Source organism: Leucopleurus acutus, assembly GCF_964270905.1.
Source record: "Leucopleurus acutus genome assembly, chromosome: 19".
Classification (NCBI taxonomy): Eukaryota; Metazoa; Chordata; class Mammalia; order Artiodactyla; family Delphinidae; genus Leucopleurus; species Leucopleurus acutus.
The window spans coordinates 2,271,018-2,295,312 of record NC_139161.1 but is presented as its reverse complement, the minus strand read 5'-3'; the positions used below and the strand labels follow the sequence as shown (position 1 = coordinate 2,295,312).

At 39.9% G+C, this 24,295-nt stretch overlaps 1 protein-coding gene across 2 annotated transcripts in view; it reads left to right on the top strand.

Annotated features, from left to right (window-relative positions):
- The first annotated feature begins 1,554 nt into the window (after nt 1-1,554).
- Nucleotides 1,555-24,295, top strand: part of ABCA5 (ATP binding cassette subfamily A member 5) — a 62,329-nt gene continuing 39,588 nt past the window's right edge. Inside the window, exons 1-9 of one of the 2 annotated variants that reach the window (XM_082860863.1) lie at nt 1,555-1,602; nt 12,727-12,846; nt 13,919-14,123; nt 15,919-16,080; nt 16,984-17,072; nt 18,615-18,844; nt 20,450-20,591; nt 21,928-22,116; nt 23,548-23,695. In XM_082860863.1, the coding sequence (XP_082716989.1) occupies nt 12,745-12,846; nt 13,919-14,123; nt 15,919-16,080; nt 16,984-17,072; nt 18,615-18,844; nt 20,450-20,591; nt 21,928-22,116; nt 23,548-23,695 (1,267 nt within the window). In that variant the 5' untranslated portion in view covers nt 1,555-1,602; nt 12,727-12,744. Of the gene's footprint in view, nt 1,603-12,385; nt 12,847-13,918; nt 14,124-15,918; nt 16,081-16,983; nt 17,073-18,614; nt 18,845-20,449; nt 20,592-21,927; nt 22,117-23,547; nt 23,696-24,295 lie in introns of those variants that run through there. The other variant, XM_082860864.1, reaches the window with a different exon arrangement.

The window sequence follows — 24,295 nt, the reverse complement described above, 5'->3', positions numbered from 1 at the left end:
ACTCAGGAAACAAATGTCTAGAATAGTGGTAGAAATGATGCATAGACTTCTGAAGTTAAAGCAGTTGAGGCAACTAGTGAGAAGTACAATCGGAGAATTGGGGTGAATGTATATTTCGGTAACACATTTTCTCAAGTAGATTTATTTTTGACCTCCATTTATTTACATGCCCACAAATCCTAGGCCATTAATAATGCATTCTTCTGAACTTGTAACTAAAATGTCTTAGATATTCCAAAAGAGAAAAGAATACATCATGTATAGTTTTCACTACTTGCCTTCTTCAGTTTTCTGATGTAATTCCTGGAACATTCTGTCTCCCTTCCCCTGACTCTCACTGCCAGATTTTTAATCATAATGGATTCCGCTAAAGCTCTTTGAGTTTCCTGTTTAATCCATATTCAGTAGGAGAAATAACACATTTCCTTGTTTTTTTGTTTTTTGTTTATTTTGGTAGAACTTAGAGTGACTGTTGGAGAGATTTGGTTTAAATTTAAGAAGCAGAAAAACTACGATAAGTAAAAAAACAACAAAACACAATGTGTACAGGATCAACGGAATTTTTAAGATCTTAAAATAGTTAAGTTCCCCAAAAGTAAAAAAACTGTGCAAAGAAATGTGACCATACAGAAATCTGGAGAGTAAAAATCTGTTGTGAGCTTTTCTTCCTTTGCAATAACTCTGACCACCATTTAGGTCAATTTGGGCAATTTGGGCAAACACCAGTTTACATTTTTAGCAAATATAAGTGCGGTATAGAATCTCCCACAGATGCGGTATGTCTCAGGCCATTTGGAAGATTCAGGATCTGCCACATCCCAGACTCTCAGGAGGACACTTCGGAATCTGAAGCATCTTTTAATGTCCACATGTGCTAGGTCAGGGTCTGATGGCACGAAGACACTGCACCCCACACAGGGCGGCGGGAAGGAGAAGGGGCTGCGGAATGCAGACCTGGGAGGGGACCGCTTAAAAGCCGAGAGGCAGAGAAGATAGGATTCTTAGTGGGTATGACGCAGGAGGCAGATGAGGATGGGGCGGCGGACCAAGGTCACACGCCAGGATACTGCAGACTTTGGACTCAAATCGCAGTCCCTGACTTCAAGCCCGTTGTTTCTGCCAGTGTCCCGGGGGGAGCTGGGCGAGGTCTCCACGAAGGAGGCAGATCTGAGGCGCCGGGGGCCCCGGGGGCTGAGCCACGAGGCCGCGCTGCAGAGACGGGCGTCCAGGCGGACCCAGGGGTCCCGGGCCTTGGAGCGCCCGCTCGCCCCGCCCCTCGCAGCCCCACCCTCGCAGCCCCGCCCCCTCGAGGCCCCGCCCCCAGGGTCGCTCTCCGCGCCTGCGCCGGGATGCGCCGGGCCGAGCGGCGGGAGCGCGCCCGTCTGCTGGCTGCGTCCTCGGGGTGCCCCGCCCTCAGGTGCGTCCTGCGCGGGGCGGAGCGCGGCTTCCGGCACCGCGCCCTCCCCTCTCCGCCCCTGCCCTCCCCGTCCAGCAGCGTCGGGGGCGCGCGCGCGCGCGCCCGCCCTCTCGGACACTGTTCCGAGCTGAGGTCCCCGCGGACTCCGCGCGTCCCGGCCGGTCGGCGCTCGGCCCGGCCCTGAGGTGACGCGGTCGCCCAGGGCTGCGGGGTGTGAGGCCCGCCGGGGTGGCTGTCACCCCTGGGAGGGGGTGAGGGGTCGAGGAGGGGCGGCCGGCGGGGGAGGGGCGGTGGGTGCGGCCGGGGGGTCTGGGGCTTGGAGTGCAGCGGGGCTCGGAGGGGGCCGAGCCGGCAGCTGGGGGGCAGAAGGGTCCCCGAGGTCGGGGAGAGCGCGGTTGCGGCGTGTCCTGTGGAGGAGGATGCTGTTCGCCCCCCGGGGTGTCGGGGTGCGGATGCCGGGGTCGCCGCGGGACCCCTGCCTTGGGCTGGCCGGGGTGGTCTCCATCCTCAGGGCGCCGTTGCGGAGGGCGGAGATGTTGGGAAGGAAATTCCCTCTGAACACCTGGCCGCGAGCGCGGGTTCCCCTGGGAGCTTCGGGCTGCTCCTCGCTCTGCGCTAGGAGGAGTTCGGGAGAGATGCGCAGAGCTTGGGGCACGGTTTTGGGGGAAGTGCCCTGGTTCCCGAAACGCAAGGCTCCGGGCGTGGAAGTATTGATACTACAGCAGACGCGAAAGCTCGGGAGGCTGCCGGCGCTAATAGCTGCAGGAGGGTTGCTCCTGGGCTCCCAAGGCTTGGACAGACGTTTCTAAATAAGTCTGAAAGAATAAAGGCAGTCACGTTTACTTTCCATCGAGGACGTTGTGCAGGAACGGAAGGGGAGAAAAGGAGTGTATGTTGGACTCCCAGCCGTGAGCCAGGTTCAGTATTATCTCGTTCAGTCTTGCCAGCATCCTTTGGAGGTCGGAGGGGTCTTATTCTGTTGGGCAGATGTGGAAAACGCTTCCCAAAAAAGTTAAGTCACTTATTTCGGTCCCAACTAGCCAAAAGGGCTGAGCTTCCAACCCAGGGATGCCAGACTCTAAATTCTCGTCCTTGATGCCCTATATTTTGCTTCTATCCAGAGAGCGATGTTACATATTTTTAGGGAAGGCTCCGTACAAGAGAACATTATTAGGGCAGTTAGGGCTCTTGGGGGTATTTGGGTTAAAAGCTAACTAGTAAGGCATTAATCCTGGAATATGTGCTGTTTAAGTGTATTTTCCTTCAAACAGGATTCAGTATAGGGAAATCTTGCATTCAGGGTCAAAGCAAGTTTATTAATACATTAATACATTATTAATACATTACAGGTTTATCTGAGTGTCTTTTATATTCTAGATGCTAAGCTATGTGCCAAGAATGCCAAGATGAATACGATTTGTAATCTCTGCCCTTGAGCTTGAGGAGATGATTGCATAAAAGAATTTTGTAGTATTCTCATAAATTGGGATCTTTGCTAGTGTGTGAATTAATCGTCCTAGAATAGTTTTAAGCACAAGTTTTTAGGAACCTGTTATATATAAGAAAAGGTATTGGATAACTTGTCATGTGGGTACCATTGCATTATTTTCCCATTCAGCAAGAAATACTGTCATAAAATTTAGGTTAAATCATATTGACAATTATTATTTTCTTTTATTATTATACTACCTTCAGTAAATTTTAAAACACTAGAGAAGAAGAGAACATTTATAATTTATTCCCTGTTAAGTTAAAAGGCTTGGTTTCTTTTTTTGACTGTGCTTCGCTGCTGGTGAGATCTTAGTTCCCCGACCAGGGATTGAACCTGGCCCTCAGCAGTGAGAGTGCCGAGTCCTAACCATGGAATTCCTGTAAAAGGCTTGATTTTAATAGTGCCTTTTTTTTTTTTTTAATTTATTTCTGGTTGTGCCAGGTCTTAGTTGAGGTAGGCGGGCTCCTTAGTTGCAGCTTACCAGCTCCTTTAGTTGGGGCACACATGCTCCTTAGTTGTGACATGTGAACTCTTAGTTGTGGCATGCATGTGGGATCTAGTTCCCTGACCAGGGATTAAACCCGCATCCCCTGCATTGGGAGGTGGATTCTTAACCACTGCGCCACCAGGGAAGTCCCGATAGTGCTTTTGTTTTATTAGTTGGGAAGCCAGTGATGTGTGTAGCTGGGCAGGAACTTCTTTCAAGTCATCTGCCAAAGATGTTCTTAACCTCTTCTTCTAAAAAATAAATCTTAAATTAAAGGTCTCATTGATACCAGATTCCATTTAGCTTTTATCTCTTAGAGTTCTAGTGGAAACAAAATCTTCAGTTTAGGCCGAAATGGCACCTTGTTGAAATGTATAACATTACCTCTGATGCGGCTGTAGGTAGGTGGATAGAAGGGGTAGTGGAACGTTTCGGAAATTTCTCCTGATGGCTTCAGTTTCTCAGTGAAGTGGGGATCAAGGTCATCATTTGAGGGCGATGCTGTGGGTGGAAGCTTTGGGGATTAGGAAAGTGAAAGGACTAGTGAAATATGGGATTGCCAGGCAATTAAACAATTATTCTTAGGTATGAAAAGTGCAGTCAAGGAAGTATGGGTACACAAAATAAAGATGTCTAGTCTAATTTTGCATATAAGGTATTTGACAACCTGTTTCCAGGGCCTGTCCTAATAGTGTCATCTAGAGGGTACACCTGCCCTTTTTGCCCCAATTCACTTTGCCCGAGCCTCTGCCTCATTGCAGGTTTCCCTGTTCTTTACACAAGTCAAGCCCCTTTGGGGAGTCTAGTTCTTCCATTCTTTTTCCCTGCCTGGAATTTGCATTCGACTCTTTCCCAGACTCTTTCCCCCAGTTGCACTTACCACATTATATTAAATTTTATCTATCTGCAAAGTCAGTGACAGTGTCTAACTCCGTTTTGTATTTTTTTTAAAAAGTTTGGTGCATAAATCCCTCAGTAAATGTTTAATGACTATGCCGCTTTTCTTCTTTCTTCCTCCTTTTGTCTGTAGCGGTGGTCAGCAAGCTTTTTCTGTGAAGAGCCACACACTAAATGTTTTAGATTTTGTGGACCACATGGTCTCTGTCTTGATTACTGAACTCTGCCGTTGTAGCACAAAGCGGTCACAGGCGGCACAGAAACAGCTGAGCATGGCTCTGCTCCAGTAACACTTTATTTCTAGACTCGAGATTTGAGTTTCCTATAATTTTTACATGTCACAAAATACTGTTATTCTTTGATTTTTTCCCCCCATTTAAAAATGTGAAAACCATTCCTAACTACTGGGCTGTACAAAACAGTCTGTGGGCTGGATTTAACCCCCTCGGGCTCCGTTACACACCTTTGATCTATAGACTCTCAGCAAATCTGGATAAAGGAACTTGCGGTAAGATGATACTGGTTTTAGTATTACCATGGGTGGTAGAGAAGCAAAGAAGGCCGTCTTTTTGTCACGGATTTCATGGTCAAGTTCAAGATTAAGATGTAAACAAGTCATGATGACACAGTATGGTAACCGCAATTACAGTTTATTTATTGGAACAGAGGAGTAATAATCAGCTCTGCTTGGGTGGATGAGAAGTCACCTCTAATAGTCGTCTGTTGGGGATACTTTCAGCTTAGATCCTTTCCAGGAATCTTTTCAAACTTGCTAAGGTGACTGACCACATCTTTTGCCAGGATGGCTGTGAACATTCGGATGCCTCAATTCCTTTTTTATAGGATATAATCTTAATTTGTTCCTCTCAGAACTAAAATTAATACATTCTAGATAATTTTTTCTGACAGTTATTTCTAAAGGTCATGCACATTTTTACTGCTTTGAGAAAGGTGAAATATATTTCGTAGCACATATAGTAATCAATGTTTCTTTAATACAGTAGTGAATTTCTGATACTGAATTTGGGGTTATGTAAATTCAGTCTTTAAGTCAACTATTAATACATTAGAAAAGGAAGATGGGCTTTAGTGGGCTTTCCGTTTTCTTGCAACTTATTAGATTTAATGTGAATTATTTTTATCTAGGAAAAGTATGGATATATGGCTGTTAGCATTACTGATGCCATCCTGGGCTCTTACAGTTTATCCTGCCCTTTCACCCACCCTACCCAGGACTGAACTGTGCAGTAAGTCACTTCTCTGTTGTCAAAGCTTTGCAGTTAATAGAAACTGTTTTAATAATCGTTAGGATCAGGTGGCCTCCATGCTCTGTCAGTCCCCAAACAACGATGATGTATATTCCCGGTGCCCACGAGACTAGGTACCCAGTCATGAATTTTGACTTAGGAGTACACGTCCCGTTTCCAAGCACTGCCTCCATACGCTAGGTTAACTCTAAAGTCGTCCCATGGCCCCCGCCGGTGGGGAGGGGAGTGCAGCTGCAGGTCGTTTTTTCCCCGATGCGGAGCCCACCCTGTGAGTAAGTTACCCCGTAATAAACGGATCCATTGATTGCATGCAGCTGCCTGCCTCGTTTTGTTTTTCGGTCTCCAGGTGCTTTCTCAGTTCAGTGAGCACTTTTCGTTCCCTCCTTCCTCCAGCAGAAAGTTAAATATTTAATTAAACCTTTAGTGATACTAGGTGCATAAAACTAATTATTATTTAAAGCTCTATAACAAACTTAACACATTCCCCAGATACGCTGTGGAGCAATGGAAAGACACTTTAAATATTCTTAAAAATAATTTTGTACCCATATTTCTATGTCTTTGTCATAGTTCTCGAGCAGTTAAGAATTGGCTTTGTTTAAGAGTTTTAAAGGTACTGCCTTGGTAAGACTTTGGAACTGTGTCAAGTATTGTAAGTTTTCCAAAAAGTGCAATTTGTTAAAACTATGCCATTAGAAGTTTTACTGCTCTTAAGTTGTGAATTTGTGCTTTCAAGGGTCATCTTCTAATATACGTTGCAAAAGAGGTCTTACACGTGTTGCCTACTCAAAAAGCTGCTTTTGTACGGTTGTCTGGGCGTCTCTGTTTACAGTGCCCTGGGCTTGTGTGAACTCTGTTACTTGTGAGTAAACTCCTCCTGGATGTTGACTGTATGATTCTCTTCCCACTTAACAGCCAACGTTAAATGCGGGGCAGGCCAAGCATCCTTCACTGCCTTTTGCTTTTGTCCTTTTGAATCTCACCACATAAGGCTATGACGCTTGGGGTCATTCAGGGGAATTACAGTGTAGAAAGAGGAAATTTAGAGCTTTATGCTAAATATGGGTTTTCTTTTGGTCCAGGAAAAGGCACAGGACAAGTTAAACTTTTTACAGATGTCCCCTTGCTGGCCGTGCCTCGTTCCTAACTTTGCAGCCCCGCTTTCAGCTGTGCACTGGAGTCAGAAGAGCCACTTTCATGTCACCTCTGCGGGGTGGATTTCCACCTTTCTTTCAGGAAACCTCAGTGCCCTGCCCATAGGGCTTGGTTTCAGCTCAGACACCGTCTCTTTATCTTCGGCAGAGGTCTTCAGTATAGAAAGCACTGCCTTCCCATATCCTTCCTCCATCCCAAATCCCCCCTCCCTACCCTGCAAAGCAGTGTGGGGCGGGGGGAGCAGAGGGGACTTTATGATCACCCCACCAGTGGGAGGTGCAGGCTTCCCTCTTTTCGTTTTCCTTCCGTCTTCTCCCAAAGGACAAACATTAATTCGCAGACACTGTGGTCTCAGCACTTGAAGAAGCAGCACAATGTTTCCCTCAGCACCTGTGGTTTGCAAGGAGCCTTTTACAGTAGTTAGTGCTTCACATCATGATGCAGAGCCATCCTCGCCTGATTTATTCCCCACGGCCCTTTTCAAATTGCACCTGCTTAAACTCCGTGGGTTGTGGGTGCCCAGGTGGGCAAATAGGTTCATTGTTGTCAGTTTATAAAAACCTGTCTACAGCTTTGAAGTTACTGGTTAGGTGAACATTAAACTAAAAGTTAATGAAGAATCAATGTTAAGAATGTTTCATTTTAGTTTTCAAACACCCAAACCAGGTGTTTACTTTCTTGAAGAAAACAATAAGTCCATTGATTTTTCTTCTTGAAGATGTTTTGTTTTAATAATTTGAGTAGATGGAAGTTCAAGGTTATTGAAATTTAACATTTTTCACATGATTAGACTGGAGCTTATGAATATAAAAAACATCGGTTTGTTCAGGTGAGTCATAGCACTGATTCGTCTGTATACTTCATAACAGAGTGCTTCCTGGTCAGCATTTTCTTCCCTCTGTCCTCTGGCCATCGATTCTGGGGGAATTACCTTGACTCAGTCCATTCTAACTCACCGATTTGGCACTCACCCCAGCTAGCAAGAATTTTATTTCTATCTGTCTGTTCCATTTCCAAGTTCTCTAGTAGCTTTCTCTGAATTGCTTTGTCCTTGTTTCATGAGTATGATATCCCTTGAGGATATTAGTTATACTACTTTTATAGACAGTAGTGATCAACATGTGTAATTACTTGCCATGTTCCAGGCACCATTTTCAGCTTTATGTGTATTTATTCTTTTGGTCATTCTGACAGGGACAGAGTAGGGAGACAAAGTAGGTAATTAAATAGTTAATCCCACTAGGGGATCATAAATAAAAAAGTATGGGAGACCCTGTAAGTTAACGATCACTCAAGAAAGCAGGTTTGCTTAACAACAGAACCAAGCAGCAGAAGCACGAGACATGGCCCCAAACAATGAAACGATGGTGGCATGAGACCCACATCCTGCCCAGTGAAGTCGGCAAGTTGATGATCCTTGAGAAGGGGCTTACATGTCTGCATGCACTAAGAGCAGAGATATCGGGGAAAGGTGACATTATACCAAAACCTGGAATAATTTACAATATCATAGTATGTGTAACAGGACCGCCGTTTTGCTCATTTCCATAGCGCCATGTTGGGCCATATGGGGTCAAAAACTCCCCCGCCCACCAAGTAGGAGGAGTTAATAGTGGAAGACTTGAAGAATGAAAAAGAAGGTGGTCTTTTCCCCCCTCCCCACTTTTCCCTTGCTTATAAAAATGTAGCCCGCCGAGTTCTCAGGACGGCACTCCCTTGCCTGTGGGCTTGTATCTCTCACAAGCGTCCTGTACTAACAAACTCTTCCTTCCCTCTCACTCTGCCTCTCCCGGAATTCTTTCTGCGCTGAGACAGAAGACATTCTGGCTGAGGAAAAACGATGAGGAAGAAAAATTAGAGCTCAGGGGCAAAAGGAAAACAGCATGAAAACACCTTTTGCTTCAGAAGGGATTTTGTGCTTTGGAAGAAAGGACAAAACTGAGGCTGAATAGACACCGAAGTGACTCCTTTGATTAGTCATTGTGCGTCATCGTCTGCAGAGACATTTATCTCCCTGTTAATATTACTTTAAAGCTACTTTAAAAACTACATCAGTGGTTCTCCGCTTTTTATCGGGCCCTGCACGCTCACTCCCGTTAGCGTCAGTGGAACTGTACACTTAGTAGGCAGGGAGGCACGTGGGTCTTTAACATTTCCCTTTGTTCCTGACACACTTCACTTTGAAAACCGCTGTTTTCGGAGTTTTCTAACCATGGAGTTAAGAACACATTATACTGTAACACTGGCTGAGTCCTTTGATGTGAGAAATAGAAACTGATCTGGCCAGCTTAAGTGAAAATAAAATATACTGGGTAGATAATAGGGCATTTCACATAGTCCAAGGAAGAAGAATCAGGTTTTGGGCACAGTAGGTATCAAACCTTAGGGGAAAGCTCAGTTCCGAGAATCTATGAACTTTCTTAAATGCTTCTATTAATCTAACTGTTTCCATGAGTCCCAGTCTCTGGGTCTCTTAGTTAAAAATTCCACTCTGCCTGGAGAAAACTTAAATGCTACCGCTCAGAGGTGGCCGTGGTGATGGTAGTCGTGGTGTGTCTGGTGGGATGGCGGGGTGTGTGCACAGGTTCGTGGGCTTCAGGCAAGGCTGTTAAAGACTCAACCCTGAGTTCAGGGAGCAGTTCTCAAAGGAAGCAAGAATACTGTGAGTCCATCAGCTGCTTCAGGAGGGGCCTGTTTTCCAAAAATGAGGCGTCGAGCTTGCAGCGTTCAATTGGAATGAATAATTCAGTGGCTCCCACTAGATCGATGTGTTTGGCAGATAGCTTGAGAATGTTCTTGCTGTTAAGTTGGTTAGTGTTTCTGTGTTTCGTAGTAAATCATCGTCGAATGAGTGTGATCCGTCTGCCTTTCTCTACCTTCCACCCTCCCTCCTTCCCTCCCTCCTTCCCTCCTTCCTTTCATCGGCCTAGAGGTGATCACCAGCTCATTACAGGATCTGATATAACAGGAATGAGGCTGTTGGGAGAATTTATTTTGAGTGTATCCTCCTTTCTTGGCTGCTGCAATTTTGCTCTTTTTAATTTACTCATTTAATATTTTTACAGTATATCTAATTGTGTAATTACTTTTTTCCCCCACCATATAAGGAACACATATTGATGGGAAAATTGAGAAAATAGAAAAAAGCACAGAGGGAATGAAAGTTGTCTAAATCTCATCGTTAAATTTAAGAAAAAGCTCTCTTCTGTACATATAAAGAGGATGTTTATTTGATCCAAACTTCAATTATGTATATTGCCTTTTGGGGGGTAAGACAAGCTGCCTCTAAAAAGTTGCCTGCTTTTTTATCCAGGTGGAGACGGTCAGCCAGCTTGGAACAGACTGTCCTTGTGGTAGAGGGGGTCACACCAGTGGCTGCCATCAAATAGGTTTATATAAAACAAGGAACAAATGTCTCTCTGAAGAAGACTTAGCAGGACTTTTTTGGTGTCTCCTCCAAGCTGCCCTCTCGATATCTTTCTAGGTGACGGGGCCAAGCCAACTGGAGTAGGGACCACGGAGAGTGCACTCGGGAGCCCGGCCAGGCTGGCTTCTGCTTGCATATAACCTCTTTGAAGACCTGCGATGTGGCTGCAACAGAGGTCCACTCGCAGAAGGGGCCCCAGGGGCCTCCAGAGGGTCAGCTTAGCCTGGAAGAGGGCTACTGGGCCTGTGATGCAGTGATTTAGGTCATACAGCTCAAAAAGTACACTGAGGTGAAATTTGTTTCCGTCACTCCAAAGTGAAACCCTGTACTCATTAAGCACTTTCTCCCCTTCTCCTCTGGCAACTACCAGTCTGCATTCCATTTCTGTGGATTTATGTATTCTGGAAATTTCACAGAAATGGAATCCGATTTGACCTTTTGTGTCTGGCTTCTTTCACTTAACGTAATGTTTTGCGGTTCATCCACATTGTAGCACGTATCAGTACTGCATTCCTCTTTATGGTAAATAGTAAATCATTGCGTGTATACACCACAGTTTGCTTTTCCCTTCGTCTGTTGGTAGACATTTGGGCTGTTTCTGCCTCTTGGCAGTTATGACCCTGCGTGAACGTGCACTTGTTTGAGTCCCCATGGAGTAGTGGGATCACGTAGGAACTCTGTTTAACAGTTATGACCCTGCGTGAACGTGCACTTGTTTGAGTCCCCATGGAGTAGTGGGATCATGTAGGAACTCTGTTTAACTTTTGGAGAGCTGCCAAACTTTTCCTCAGCAGCTAAACCCCTTTGCAGTCCCGCCAGCAGTGTATGAGTACCCAGTTTAGCCACGGAGTTTCTTACGAGAAATTTGCTCTCGTTCAAAGCAGTATTCCTGTAGGTGATGCAGTGGTTATTCTCTGGCTGCTTTCAAGATTTTTCAGTGTCTTTCATTTTTAGCAGTTTAATCACGATGTGTTTGAATGTGGATTTCCTTCAATTTATCCTGTTTCGGTTTCATCAAGCGTCTTGAAACTCTTAGGTGTTTCATCTCTGGCCAAATCTGGGAAGTTTTCAGCCAGTAATTCTGTAAATACGTTTTGCAGCATTAACACACTTCTCTCTTTCTGGGTCTCTGATCGTTTGAATGTTAGACCGTTTGTTACTGTCTCACAGTTCTCTGAGGTACTGTTAATTGTTAAAACAACAACAACAAAACCCCTTTTCTCTCTTTTGTTCCGATTGAGTAGCTTCTCTTGATCTATCAAGTTGACTGACTGTTTTTCTGTTGTCTCCATTCTGCTTTTGAGCCCATTCTGTGGATCTTGTGTATTTGTTGCTGTGTTTTTCTGTTCTAGAATGACTACTTGGTGCTGCTTGATATCTTGTTTCTTTGCTGACACTTTCATTGTTTTCAAGAATGAATGTTTTCTTGCCACTGTTTGCTGGAGCACTTTTTAAATAGCTGCCTTAAAGTCTTCGTCAGATAATTTCAAAATCTGTGTCACCTTGGCAGTGGCACCTGTGGGTAGAGTGACATTTTTCACATGCTTCATTACCGGAGTCATTTTGGGTTGTGTGCGACTGCGGGTTTTGTTTTCATCCCGTAGAGAGCATTGATGTCTTCTTTTAGCGTGCTGTCCACCTGGTTAGGTTCAGGTCTTCAGTTTCTGCCCACGTTCTCTGAACTGTGGTTCTAATTTCGGTTTAGTTTTCAGAAGCCTTTGCAGTGCAGTTTGAACCTGTCCGTGAGTGCCGCCCAGTGACCCATCCGGATCTGGGCGGTGGGTCTGTCTGTGAATTCAGTTCCTCAAGTGTTTGGTGCACAGAGTAGGATTAGATGCATGTTTACCCAGATTGGGTGTGTTAGTCCAGGAGCTAATGAACAACTTCATTGCGTTGCTTCCCTGAACTCCTCTTTTCATTTGCTCTCCCTGCTACTTTTTGATTCCCTGTGGCTTCTCTTTTCCATCTTCCAGCCGCCAAGCTAGGGTTTTCCTGCCCCACTGGGCCACGCACTTCGGCGACTGCATGTGCCGCATTCAGGGTCCTGTGTCTGGAAGGCAGCAGAGCAGAAAGCGGCGGGCTTTGTCTCCCGACCCTTGTGGAAGAAGCTCCACTCAGAAGAGAGAGTTTATCTGGGCTCAGCTTTCATCACTGCAGTCTGACACTGCTGTAAACGGGGTTGCTTGGGGACAAGGGCACAGGAGAATGTAGAAAAGAATAAAAGACTGGGTGTTTCCCCGTTCTCCGTGAGCAGAAGACTTCCGTTTCCTACCGAGCCAGAACTAGAGAGCTTCCTCCGGAGCCTTCTCTGTGTCCCAGTGCCCACTTGCAGTGCGTTCAGTTTAGAGGACACTGGAAGAGAAAAAGTGGAATTCCGGTTCCCCCTTGTTTCACATGCTACTATTTACTTTTCAGGATCTTCACATTGCCGTTCCATGCATTCTGTCCGGGAAGGAGAGACAGTGTGGAGTATGCTTAACTGTCTAGCCTGAGGCTGAAACATCTGTCTGTCTTTGACATTAGAAATGGCATATACTTGACTGTGTGGTCCCAATTTCTTTTTTTCCAATCTCCTTTCTTTAGTAAACTAATCCAGAAAACATGGCTACTGCAATTCGGGAAGTTGGAGTTTGGAGACAGACCAGAACACTCCTACTGAAGAATTACCTCATTAAATGCAGGACTAAAAAAAGTAGCGTTCAGGTAAGTTAAGTGACCATTATGTCTTATTGCAGTTTATTTTGCATTAGTATGTTCCATCTTTAAAAGATGATTTGTTTTGCTGGATACATTTTTATTATAATTTTATATTCTTAGGTCCCTTTAATTTGCTTGTAAAAACTTGTTGTGTTGGCCTCAGAAAAATAACTAAATTATCCCATGTTTTCTGGATGTCAAAAATTTTAATAATGATGTCTAAATTTAGTTAATTTCTAATATCAGTGCTTGATTTTGAACCTTGAGGCATGCATTTCACGTTTCATGGAATGAAAAATAGATTCTGCAGATAACTTCATGGAACATTATTCCGTAGTTTATTCCTTATCGCCGGCCATCTTTTGGACTCTGGATTGAATTGCCCATAATTACTAAAATTATGTCACATATTTGTTCCCACAAGCATACATTACTTTATTATTTATTTATTTAGCATACATTACTTTAAAAGGTGAAAGAAAGTAAGAACTCTGGCTAACCAGTTACTAGAGATTTTAAAGGATGGAATGGTATTGTTGATCTCCTGAAGCCAGCAGAACAATTAAACAGCAAGATGAAACAATAATGAGTTCACCCCTGTTAAAGTTGACTACTGAATATAATTGAGTATAGTTTTAGTAGTAGAAACTTAGCTGTAGTTAAAGCATGAGTTTTAATTCAGACTTGAATAAAGACATTTTTATGGTGATCCCTATTACAGATGTTTGGTAAGTTACTTTGAATAAAGTCATGTATGAGTAAATTTATTATTATAGTTTATATTAGTAATCTAAGATGTTTAAATGTTAGCTTTTATGTCATTTAAATGTATTATGGTGTCTTGAATTTTAAAATATTTTAGTAAAATTGAATGTAAAGGAAAAATTCATATGCTGTTGGGTTAGGTTCAGCACAGTATTTCTTTTAGGATGGAATTGCTTTTATTTTTTGTACTTAAGGGAGGAGACCCAAGTTCCTCATGTTTTTTGTTAGTATTAGTTATATTCATAGAAATCTTGATGATTTTTGCTGCCATTGTTATACTTTGTAATCATTTTGTTTGTTTCCTTTGTTATAGGAAATTCTTTTTCCACTATTTTTTTTATTTTGGTTAGTATTAATAAGCATGATGCATCCAAATAAGATCTATGAAGAAGTGCCTGACATGGAACTTAACCCCATGGACAAATCTGTCCTCTCTAACCTAGTTCTTGGATTTACACCAGTGACTAATATTACAAGAGACATCATGCACAAGGTTTCTACTGATCACCTTCCTAACGGTATTGTGAGTTTACACGTGTATTCTGTCTCTTGCAGAAAGCCTCTTCAGTATTTTGCCATTTGCTTTATTGAGTAAATACCATTCTTAACATTTAGATATATGTCCTTTCACCAAAACATAGTTTTATAGAAATACTAACATCATGTAATTCTGCTGCCTTATGATTCTTGTGAAACTTTAATTTGTAGTCTTGGTAATAGGAAGCATATTTTATGTTTTACTATTTTATATTTAATTCATAGACCATTTATAAAATAGCGTATTTGTATAGTATAAAAGATTTGAAGGAATATTTCATTTTGATTCTGACTCACGTAACTATTAAGAAACTAGAAATACATAAAGACGGTAATGCTGATGCCAGGATGATTGATTTAATGAAATGCTGAATTGTAGAAAATAAGAAAATAACCTGTTATCTTCCATCATATAGGATTGTTAGTTGTAATTGACTTTAGTGTGTGTCACGCATTATTGGATAATGTGGCACTAAACAGAAGATGTTGATACAACCACGAGCCAAATAGCTTTCTCCCCAGTGGTTTCTTTCTGGTGTATTACTGTTTAATATTTTTATCTTACTAGTATAGAATACATTTGTTGGTTTATCATATTAAGCATAAGCAGCATGATAGCCATAAGAATTTAGCATGTCAGCTAAGAAGAACTCATCAGAAATGTTGAGAATGAAATTCATTGGTAATTCTGAGTAGGACAAAAGTATATATGCTAAAGAAATCCAAGTCAGTGTGTATTAACTTAGATGCCAGAATAGTAGAAATGTATGTAGATTTTTTTTTTTTTAAGTTCTGTCTTTTTAATGGCAGAACTCTGAACGTGAGATTGTACATACATACATGGTAACTTAACTGGTAGGATGTTGAATTAACACCCTCTTCCTTCAGATCAATCCTGGAGTTCCATGTACACCTTCAAGGTCTGGAAAATCATGAGAATTAACATTTAAGTAATACTTTATAATTTACAAAGCATTTTCATGTCTGTAACTACATTCGATATTAACAACCCCTTGTGATCAGCTAGGTATCGTGGGTGAGGATACTAAAGTTCAGGGAACTAAATTGCTTACCTGTTCTCACACAGCTAATAAGTAGTAAAGTTAAGTACTGATCCTACGTGTTTTTTCCCATTTCATGACATGTTCTGAGCCTCCTGTAGTGAAGACTGCTTGATTGTAAATAAGACTTCAAGAAAATGTTGAAAAATTAAGATTATGGTATGAAAAGAGCTTAATGATGATTACAGTATTTTTTCATGTATCTTCTAGGAAAGGAACAAGCAGTATTGGGTTTAAATGGCAATTTTTATTCAAAGACGAGTGTGTCATAGTTACTAACATACACATTTAGTTTCTGAGGAAGGATTACGGAATTTTCTTCGTAAGAAGGAATATTTGAAAATCAAATATCCACTCATTTATCAAGGAGTCGTTTGTATGGTTTTACTTTGACGTAGATAAGTGGACTACATATATTGCATATAAAGCATATGATCTATTTTATTACGTTAATAACTTATGTGTTACATGACACATACATAATTTATGTCATCAAATGACAGCTAAGAAATAGTGTCTGTAAAATTGCACTATTTTAATATTCATTGTTTAGTTTCTTTTTAGAAGAGCTGTATTCATTTTCTAAGAAGTTAGAGCATCAGACAAGTGCTTATAAAATATTACATTCATCAAATATAATGTTAAACTTGGTGTATTGTATTACAATAAACTATTCAAATTTGTGAGCTAACTAAATTGTTATAATATTTTATAGTCATAACTACCGAAGAATATACAAGTGAAAAAGAATTGCTAGCATCCAGTCTTTCTAAGCCCAGCAACTTTGTAGGTGTGGTTTTCAAAGACTTCATGTCCTATGAACTCCGTTTTTTTCCTGATATGATTCCAGTGTCTTCTGTTTATATGGATTCAAGAGGTAAATGGCCCTAAAAAATCAATGAAAATGAATTAAATTCCCATTTTTGCTGCTCCTATAGTTCATATGCAAAATTTGATGGTGTCCACCATTGGCATTTTAAATAATAGTTATTCAGGTAAGAAGACTGTCAACTGTAGCATAAAAATGTATGTGTATTTATCTGTCTACATCTATATACATAATATGAAGTATAATTTATGTAACATCCACCTTAATTTTAATACATTTATATTGTTTACAGTAACAAAACAGAATTTTATCTTGAATTGTATGACATTCTAAGTCTGTTCTTTTCTCCATGTAATTGTTTTCATATGTGGTATGGCGCGTACCTTTAAAATCTCAGGGTCTTCCACCAATAAACCTTATTAGTTTTATGTTGGAAACATGGAAAACAGCCTTCAATGCCTAAACCTCTGAAAAGATAATTATCAACCACAAACATTTCTTGACTAATATTAAAGTCACTGTTAAGTACTGTGTTTGTGACTTGATTCCGCAAAGCCCTTACAGAATTTTTCTTTTTTTCTGTGCCGTTCGCCTGAACTTGCCATTGCGTCTGGAAGATCTTTAAAGCTGATAAGTCATTTAGAATGGCTTGCCTTAAAACAGAAAACTGATTTATTTTAAATAACTGTGTTTACCGTTAATTTCTTTCTTTCCATTTGTATTCATTTACGATTCAGTATCCTAACACATGTAACTCTTCAATTTCAAAACTTTGAAGTAAACAATAAGGAACGTGATAGATTTTGTTTGCCTTTGGAGGGCCATTGCTTATTTTCTTTGGTCCTGTAGAGATTGATTAATTATATTACTTTGGTAACCCCATGTGTGCTGCCTTTAAAGAAAACACTTGTATATTGCAGAATCTTACGTCTCACCTTTTTTTCTCCGTAGCTGGCTGTTCAAAATCATGTGAGGCTGTTCAGTACTGGTCCTCAGGGTTCACAGTTTTACAGGCCTCGATAGATACTGCCATTATACAGGTAAATATGAAAAAGGAAGAAAATAGAGTCAAACTGTGTTTTACCAATCATCCCCGAAGTCTTTACCACAGGATTTCATTTGACTGCTGTCAAATGTACAAAATACATAACTTAATACAACTCCTTTATGGAAAGAGATAAGGGAGAAGTCATACTCTCTGACTTAATTTTTTTGAAACCCACCTTATTTGATGGTTTCTAAGCATGTGATTCAGCATTCTGTATACCAGTATTATCATATCTGTGTTGACTGTAGATAATATTTATGAAAGGTCTACATTTGCAGACCTTTTCCCTTGAATAAGAATAACTTAGTTTAAAGAAGGTGAGTATCTTTATCTTAATCACAGTGGTAGATTTTATTTCTTATTTAACAAACATTTATCACTTGTTTGCCAAACATTATTTCTAAAAAGTTATGTACTAAGATCAACCCGTTTAATCTTTAACACCCCTATGTTAAAGGGTGCTGTTATTGTCTGCATTTTATATGTGCACCTGAAGCACAGGAAGGTTATAAGTGACTTTCCAAAACTCAGTTAATTAGTGGCAAAGCTAATTCAGACTATCGCTTTTGGGCTCCCAGTTCTGTATTTTAATACTGTACTGCCACTAATATTGTGTATAAATGTTGTTGCATTTACGTTCTAAAGACATGCTTAGGCCTGATCCAGTGTTTGACATTTTAGCAGAAATGAACAGGAGACCTTGAACAGGAGACCTGTCTCTGTTAGTTGTTAGACTGCTATGTAGTAAAATGACTACAAAAATAATGCTTTACTTGACTGCGTTGTTGTTAGAACCATATGAGATGATGTATATAGAATTATCTTATAAACTCTCACAACATGGTATAAATGTACTGTAGATACAGTATTCAGTAACGCAGAAGATTAAGGTAATGACAGTGAAATATAGGGCATATCACATTGACAGTGTTAAAAGTACTTACTTGTGTTTTGGCTAAAGACCTTAGCTGTCCACAACCCAGACCATACTAGATGAACAGGTAGAGCAGATCTCATTTTAGCCATTCATTTGAAGGTTAAGTAGAAGTGTATCATATGGCATAACTAGTTTTATTGTTCTCTCTATATGCGTGCTGCATATATAGATTTTAAAACACTAGAAGGACTTACTATCTAAAAGAACATTTTAAAAAGAGTCATTCTTTCATCGTACTAGTGATCATTCCTTAATTCCTCAGTTTTATAAATGCATGTTTTTATTAAGATGCATATAATTGTCAGCTAAAGATGATAATGTGCAGTTTTATTTTCTTTGACAAATTATTTAATAAAAATTTATATACTTCCGAACTTCAGACTTTAAACTTTATGACATGCCTCCAGAATGAGTAAAAGCAGTTTTCTATAGGTATCATGATGCAGGGGTCAATCACTTTATTTCTGGTGTGTAGCTTTTTGAGGATGGTATTTGTACGAGGTTATTGATTAAATTTGGGGGTATAACTGTCACATTATTTTAGAGGCTACTATCAGAACTAAATTAATTGAATGTATTTACATTTTCTAATTACAGCTGAAGACCAATGTTTCTTTTTGGAAGAAGCTGGAGCCAACTAAGGCTGTCCTTATGGGAGAAACTGCTGTTGTGGAAATAGATACCTTTCCCCGAGGAGTAATTTTAATATACCTAGTTATAGCCTTTTCACCTTTCGGATACTTTTTGGCAATTCATATCGTAGCAGAAAAAGAGAAGAAGTTAAAAGAGTTTTTAAAGATAATGGGACTGCATGACACTGCCTTTTGGTATGTTATTAAAACTTTGTTATTCAGTGTGATTAATAATCGTATAAGTATACAAATCTTCAGAATTGTAATTTTGTTGTTCACCTGACTTGATGAGGTGCTGATGCTGTTTTCTCACAGTTATTGCCTTTGTCTTGGAGTTTTCTGAGACCAATCAAAATGCTTCAGCAATTGATTGGCTTGTTTTAACATAAGGGAGGTGAGCTTTGGAAAGCTCATGTGGATATTATATATTTAAATTTTATTTCATATTTTGTTTGAGTTGATGAGGCGTGCTCCATGTATTTCAGTGTATATTTCAGTGTATAGGAAATAGGAGATTTGGGGAAGTTAGAAATGAATTGCCTGTTACAGTCCTCCTCAGGTATCATAGCATATACATGTTATTAAAATGTAATCAAAATGACAGAAGTTTGTGTATGTAGTATATGGGCTTTCTTTCCCCTGGAGAAAGTTATTTTTGTGAACTTTTTAAGATTATAATGTGCAAGTAATTTCTAGAGAAACAAATGAAAAAAGTTCACAAATGAGCACATTAGCATTTTTATACAATGATAATTTTATAGAGGCATGCATTTTTATAAATAATTCTAGGTGTATTTTTCGTACTTTTTCCACTATGTAATAACAACATTATTTTGACCTCTTTTTGGGGGGGGAAAGTTAATACTGTTGCATGTGAGTTATTATTGTAGACCATTTTATTCCATTTAGCTCAATGCAACAGTTAATTAAAACACTTTATGTAATGGGGTCATTCTGTATGACATAGCATCTTTGCGCAGTTTTTTTTCTCCTGTCGTTTTACTAGTGATTGGTTTTTGAGATGCATTGGTTATTAAAGTATTCTGTGAGGAAACAGTAGCTGGAAGAATGTAGGCAAATCAGCTTCTCAGTGCCTCAATTTTGCCTCTGTAAAATAATGGTTTTAGTTTTGGTAGTTCAGATATCTTTTAGCCCTATTTTGGTGATTTTATGATAGCATACATTAAATTATCTGCTAACTTGAAAAATGAAAATAAAATGAAACTAAATACTGTGGTGATTTCACTGAGCTCTGATTTTGAGGAGAAATGTTGAGTCCTGTAGTGAATCCATTGTTGATCTTCCTGATCTCACATTGTGTTCCTGTAGTAATTATGTTGTCGATTAGCAAGGTAACCTCTACTGTCTAAAGTACCAAAAGCCATCAGTTTGTTGCATGTACCATAAAGAAAATTGTCAGTCATTAAACTCTTTCATATTTTAAGAAAATCAGAAGTATTGTGCATTGTTGAACTTTTGAGGGTTTTAGATTTAAATTAATCATGAATTGCTATAAATCTGTACAGTTTTTTTTTGGACTCTTGGAAAGATAGTCACCATTTTATCTCTGTGTCAGATGATACTTTTACTGACAACTTAACCAATGCTGCTGTATTTTTAATTACATAGGAGAGCTTTAATTTTCAATAGATGAGCATACAAAGAAATGAAGAGATTGGCTTAATTTTAAGAATAAAATGGCTAAAATAAAGCTGAAGTTTTGTTTAAAATGTTTCTGTTTTTTTTTAATTGTTAAAGCCTATATCTTCAGCCATAAATGTATCTGTGTTCCCGTTGCAGGCTCTCCTGGGTCCTTCTGTATACAAGTTTGATTTTTCTCATGTCCCTTCTCATGGCAGTCATTGCAACAGCTTCTTCTTTATTTCCTCAAAGTAGCTGCTTTGTGATATTTCTACTTTTTTTCCTGTATGGCTTATCATCTGTAAGTACTTTCATTTGAAATGGGAATAAAGAACTGTCAAAGTATGTGATTAATAAAGTCTTACTGTTTGGTTTACTTACAGTCGATTTCCCGTGAAAGACAAGATTGTTACTAGGCTACTGATACATGAGTTGTATCATTGTGCCTCCATATTTTTAGAAAAGTTACAGAATATTCTCAAGTTTCAATTTAACTTGTTTTCATATGATGTATTCCACATACAGTTCCTCTGTGTCTGTCTTTCACTATCTTCATTTAATTGTGCTTATTATACACCATTAAGATTGTCTGGTACTAGACATTTTATTCCTTTGTTTTTATGAGATCCTGACTGTTTCAAGTTAATTTATGTTACAGGATGATGTCGTGTAAAGATATATCTTTGTAAATGTAGCTCTTTGACAGTGTTGATTTCCATTGGGTAGTTAGGTTAAATGTGGGATGTTCATGACAAGCTTTTGTTTTAAGTGGTCCCAGTTTCCATCCTGATTGGCTTATGTGCCCATGCTGTATCCGTTGTTAAATATTTTGACTATCACCCCTGCTCTTTTTTTTTTTTAACATTTATTTATTTATTTATTTTTGGCTGCGTTGGGTCTTCGTTGCTGCACACGGGCTTTCTCTAGTTGTGGTGAGCGGGGGCTACTCTTCGTTGCGGTGCACAGGCTTCTCACTGCGGTGGCTTCTCTTGTTGCAGAGCACGGGCCGTAGGTGCGCGGGCCTCAGTAGCTGTGGTGTGTGGGCTCTGGAGCGTAGGCTCAGTAGTTGTGGCGCATGGGCTTAGCTGCTCCGCGGCATGTGGGATCTTCCCGGACCAGGGCTCGACCCCGTGTCCCTTGCATTGGCAGGGGGACTCCTAACCATTGCGCCACCAGGGAAGCCCCATTCCTGCTGTTTAACATGATAATTTACAAATAACCGTTACGCTCCTCTATATAATTGTCTGGTTTTTAACTGGCTCTGTTTCTTGTCAACACGTGAAGTTGAAAAGATGGGCTCTGTGTAAAAGCTTGTTGACATACTGTTTTGTTCATATTTGTCCGTATCTAACTGCAGAAACACACGGTGGTTTATGGTTTCTACAGTGCTGAGATGATCATGTTTGCCTATTACATAGATATACTGCAGTTTTTAATATTTGTCAGTTTAAATTTTTAATGTAGAGCACTATTTGTATGAAAATTAAATATCTCACCATGGCCTTTAGAAATTAATTGTATTTTAATGAATGTATTTTCTAATGAAACTAACTTGTTCTTTCACAAGGAAAATTTAATTTTGTTTTCATACCAGTGTATATGAACAATGCTTTAACCTTAATATTTATATCTTACAGGTATTTTTTGCTTTAATGCTGACGCCTCTTTTTAAAAAATCAAAACATGTGGGAATAGTTGAATTTTTAGTCACTGTGGCTCTTGGATTTGTTGGCCTTTTGATAGTCCTCGTGGAAAGTTTTCCCAAATCTTTAGTGTGGCTTCTAAGTCCCTTCTGTCAGTGTACTTTCTTGATTGGTATTGCACAGGTAGGTAATATACATATCTTGCTTTCACTAAATATTTTCTTTTCTCTCCACTTCCATGCAGCATATTATACTACCACGCATACTGCCCTTAGTTTGCAAAAAAAATTATTTAAAATTTTCAACATGAAAAAGGAACGATATTTGAATATTGGAGTACATTTTATATTGGTTTCATTTATATTTTCTCCGCTTTTAAAGTTTTTTATTTATATGACCTGTTTGTAAATAAGGTCTCCACTTTTCGCTTTAGTGTGTCCCAGTAGCCTGTCTCACTGCAGTAACTCAGTTTGCTGGGAGTCACGGGTTTATGAGTCAGGCAATCTAGATTGCCCTGTGGCCCGGATTTATTGCTCCCTGTTGTAAATTTATCTCAGGGTGCGCCTGGGAGAAAATTGTGTGTGAAGCAGAACAAATGTTTCCTGACTGTAGTAGTGAAAGTAGTACCTTGTGGATTTTATAGGTCCAACCTTCATGAGATTATCTTTACCTAAATAGTATTTAATTTACAAATTTGATTTTTATTTGTCTTTACGGGGCACTCAGGTTCTAAGGGGAAAATTCTTATAAGAAACTGCTTTATGTATTAGAACACAAATTCGGTTAATGTGTAAAGAAAAAATGTAATTACTTAATACAAGAGATTATTCATGTTGGCTGGATAGACTTCTTATTTGTGAGACTTTGCTTGTTTATGAATATTGAGTTAAACGAATTTGAATTATTTGAGACCTAAGAGCTGTTATTACGTGTTTTGAGAGTCCACTGAGTCCCCTTAGGAAGGGAGAATTATAGATTCATAGGTTTTTGTTGAGTGGGAGGGACTTTGAATGTCATTTAATTCACCTTCATTTCACAGATGAGGAGACTGAAGTCCAGAATAGCATAATTAAAGTTTATTTACTTAATGGCAGGGCTGAGACCTAAACGAGGCCTCAGTCTCTATTGCTTTCCTTCTGCTCTATCACCTGTATCTACTATGAATAATTTAATAGCTGTGTTCATTAATTATAGCACCTTCTCCCTTTTCAGTGTTGAAAGGTGCTGACCATAAGTTTATCCTCTAATACTTAATTTGTCTGACTTCTCTGTGGACCATAACCCTTTTGTTTGCATCAGTTTTTATTTTATTTGATAATCATAGCATTAGAATTATTGCACATGCCCCAAGAATAGATGTATACTGGTTTTAGAAGCACAGCATTGAAAACATGGTTGAAAGGGGTTGCTGTAGTAAGCTCACGGTTTGGTCAAGTTTGTTGTTTTCTTTATAAACTCATGTTACCAGTTTGGTGGAGACTGTTTAATCTGTTCAAAGGCCCAGTTTACTGACTCTGGATATTATGAGAAGCTCTAAATAGTGTTAGCTATTTTATAAAATGATAAAATATGTTATCATTTTTACATAATAAAGTTGGTATTTCTGTTTTTCAGGTCATGCATTTAGAAGATTTTAATGAAGGTGCTCTATTTTCTAATTTGACTGAAGGGCCGTATCCTCTGATTATTACTATTATCATGCTGGCCCTTAACAGCATATTCTATGTCCTTCTGGCTGTCTATCTTGATCAAGTCATTCCAGGTATGCAGGTAGTTATTGGATTTTACGGTAAAGATATTTAGGTTTCTTTGCCCACATAAGGTTAACTTAATTAAAAAATTTTTCTTCTAAGTCGTATTCACTGTTACAGCTTTTAATTTAATTTTAAATAAGCATATTTCGTACCTTATTCATTAACTGCTAGTGAATGTGTAAGGAGATTGTGGGTGAAAAGAGGTCAGTTTGTTTTGAAAACCTTCAGTCCCTAATTGAACTCCTCAACTCAGTCCTTCCCCACGTCCATCGTTTCGGCTACAGTGTTTTTTCACCCGATAAGCTCCGACACCACGAGCAACCTGGTGACCCCTCCCATTCCCCACATCCCTCATCCTGCACCGATAGCAGACTTGTGCGGATTCAAAACATTACCAAATATCGAACACCCCCTTTCCTTTTCCCCCTGAGTTCCTCATTCATTTTGTCTGTGTGCCAGACCTGCAGTCCTATATGGAAAGACAGGTGTGGCTTTTAAAACTTGAGTTACTTGGAATCAAATAAGCTAACAGTTCCTTCTTGGTAGCGCAGGCCACAGGCCAGGTGCTCGGTAGCCGCGCTTGGCTGTTAGTCACCACACTGCAGAGC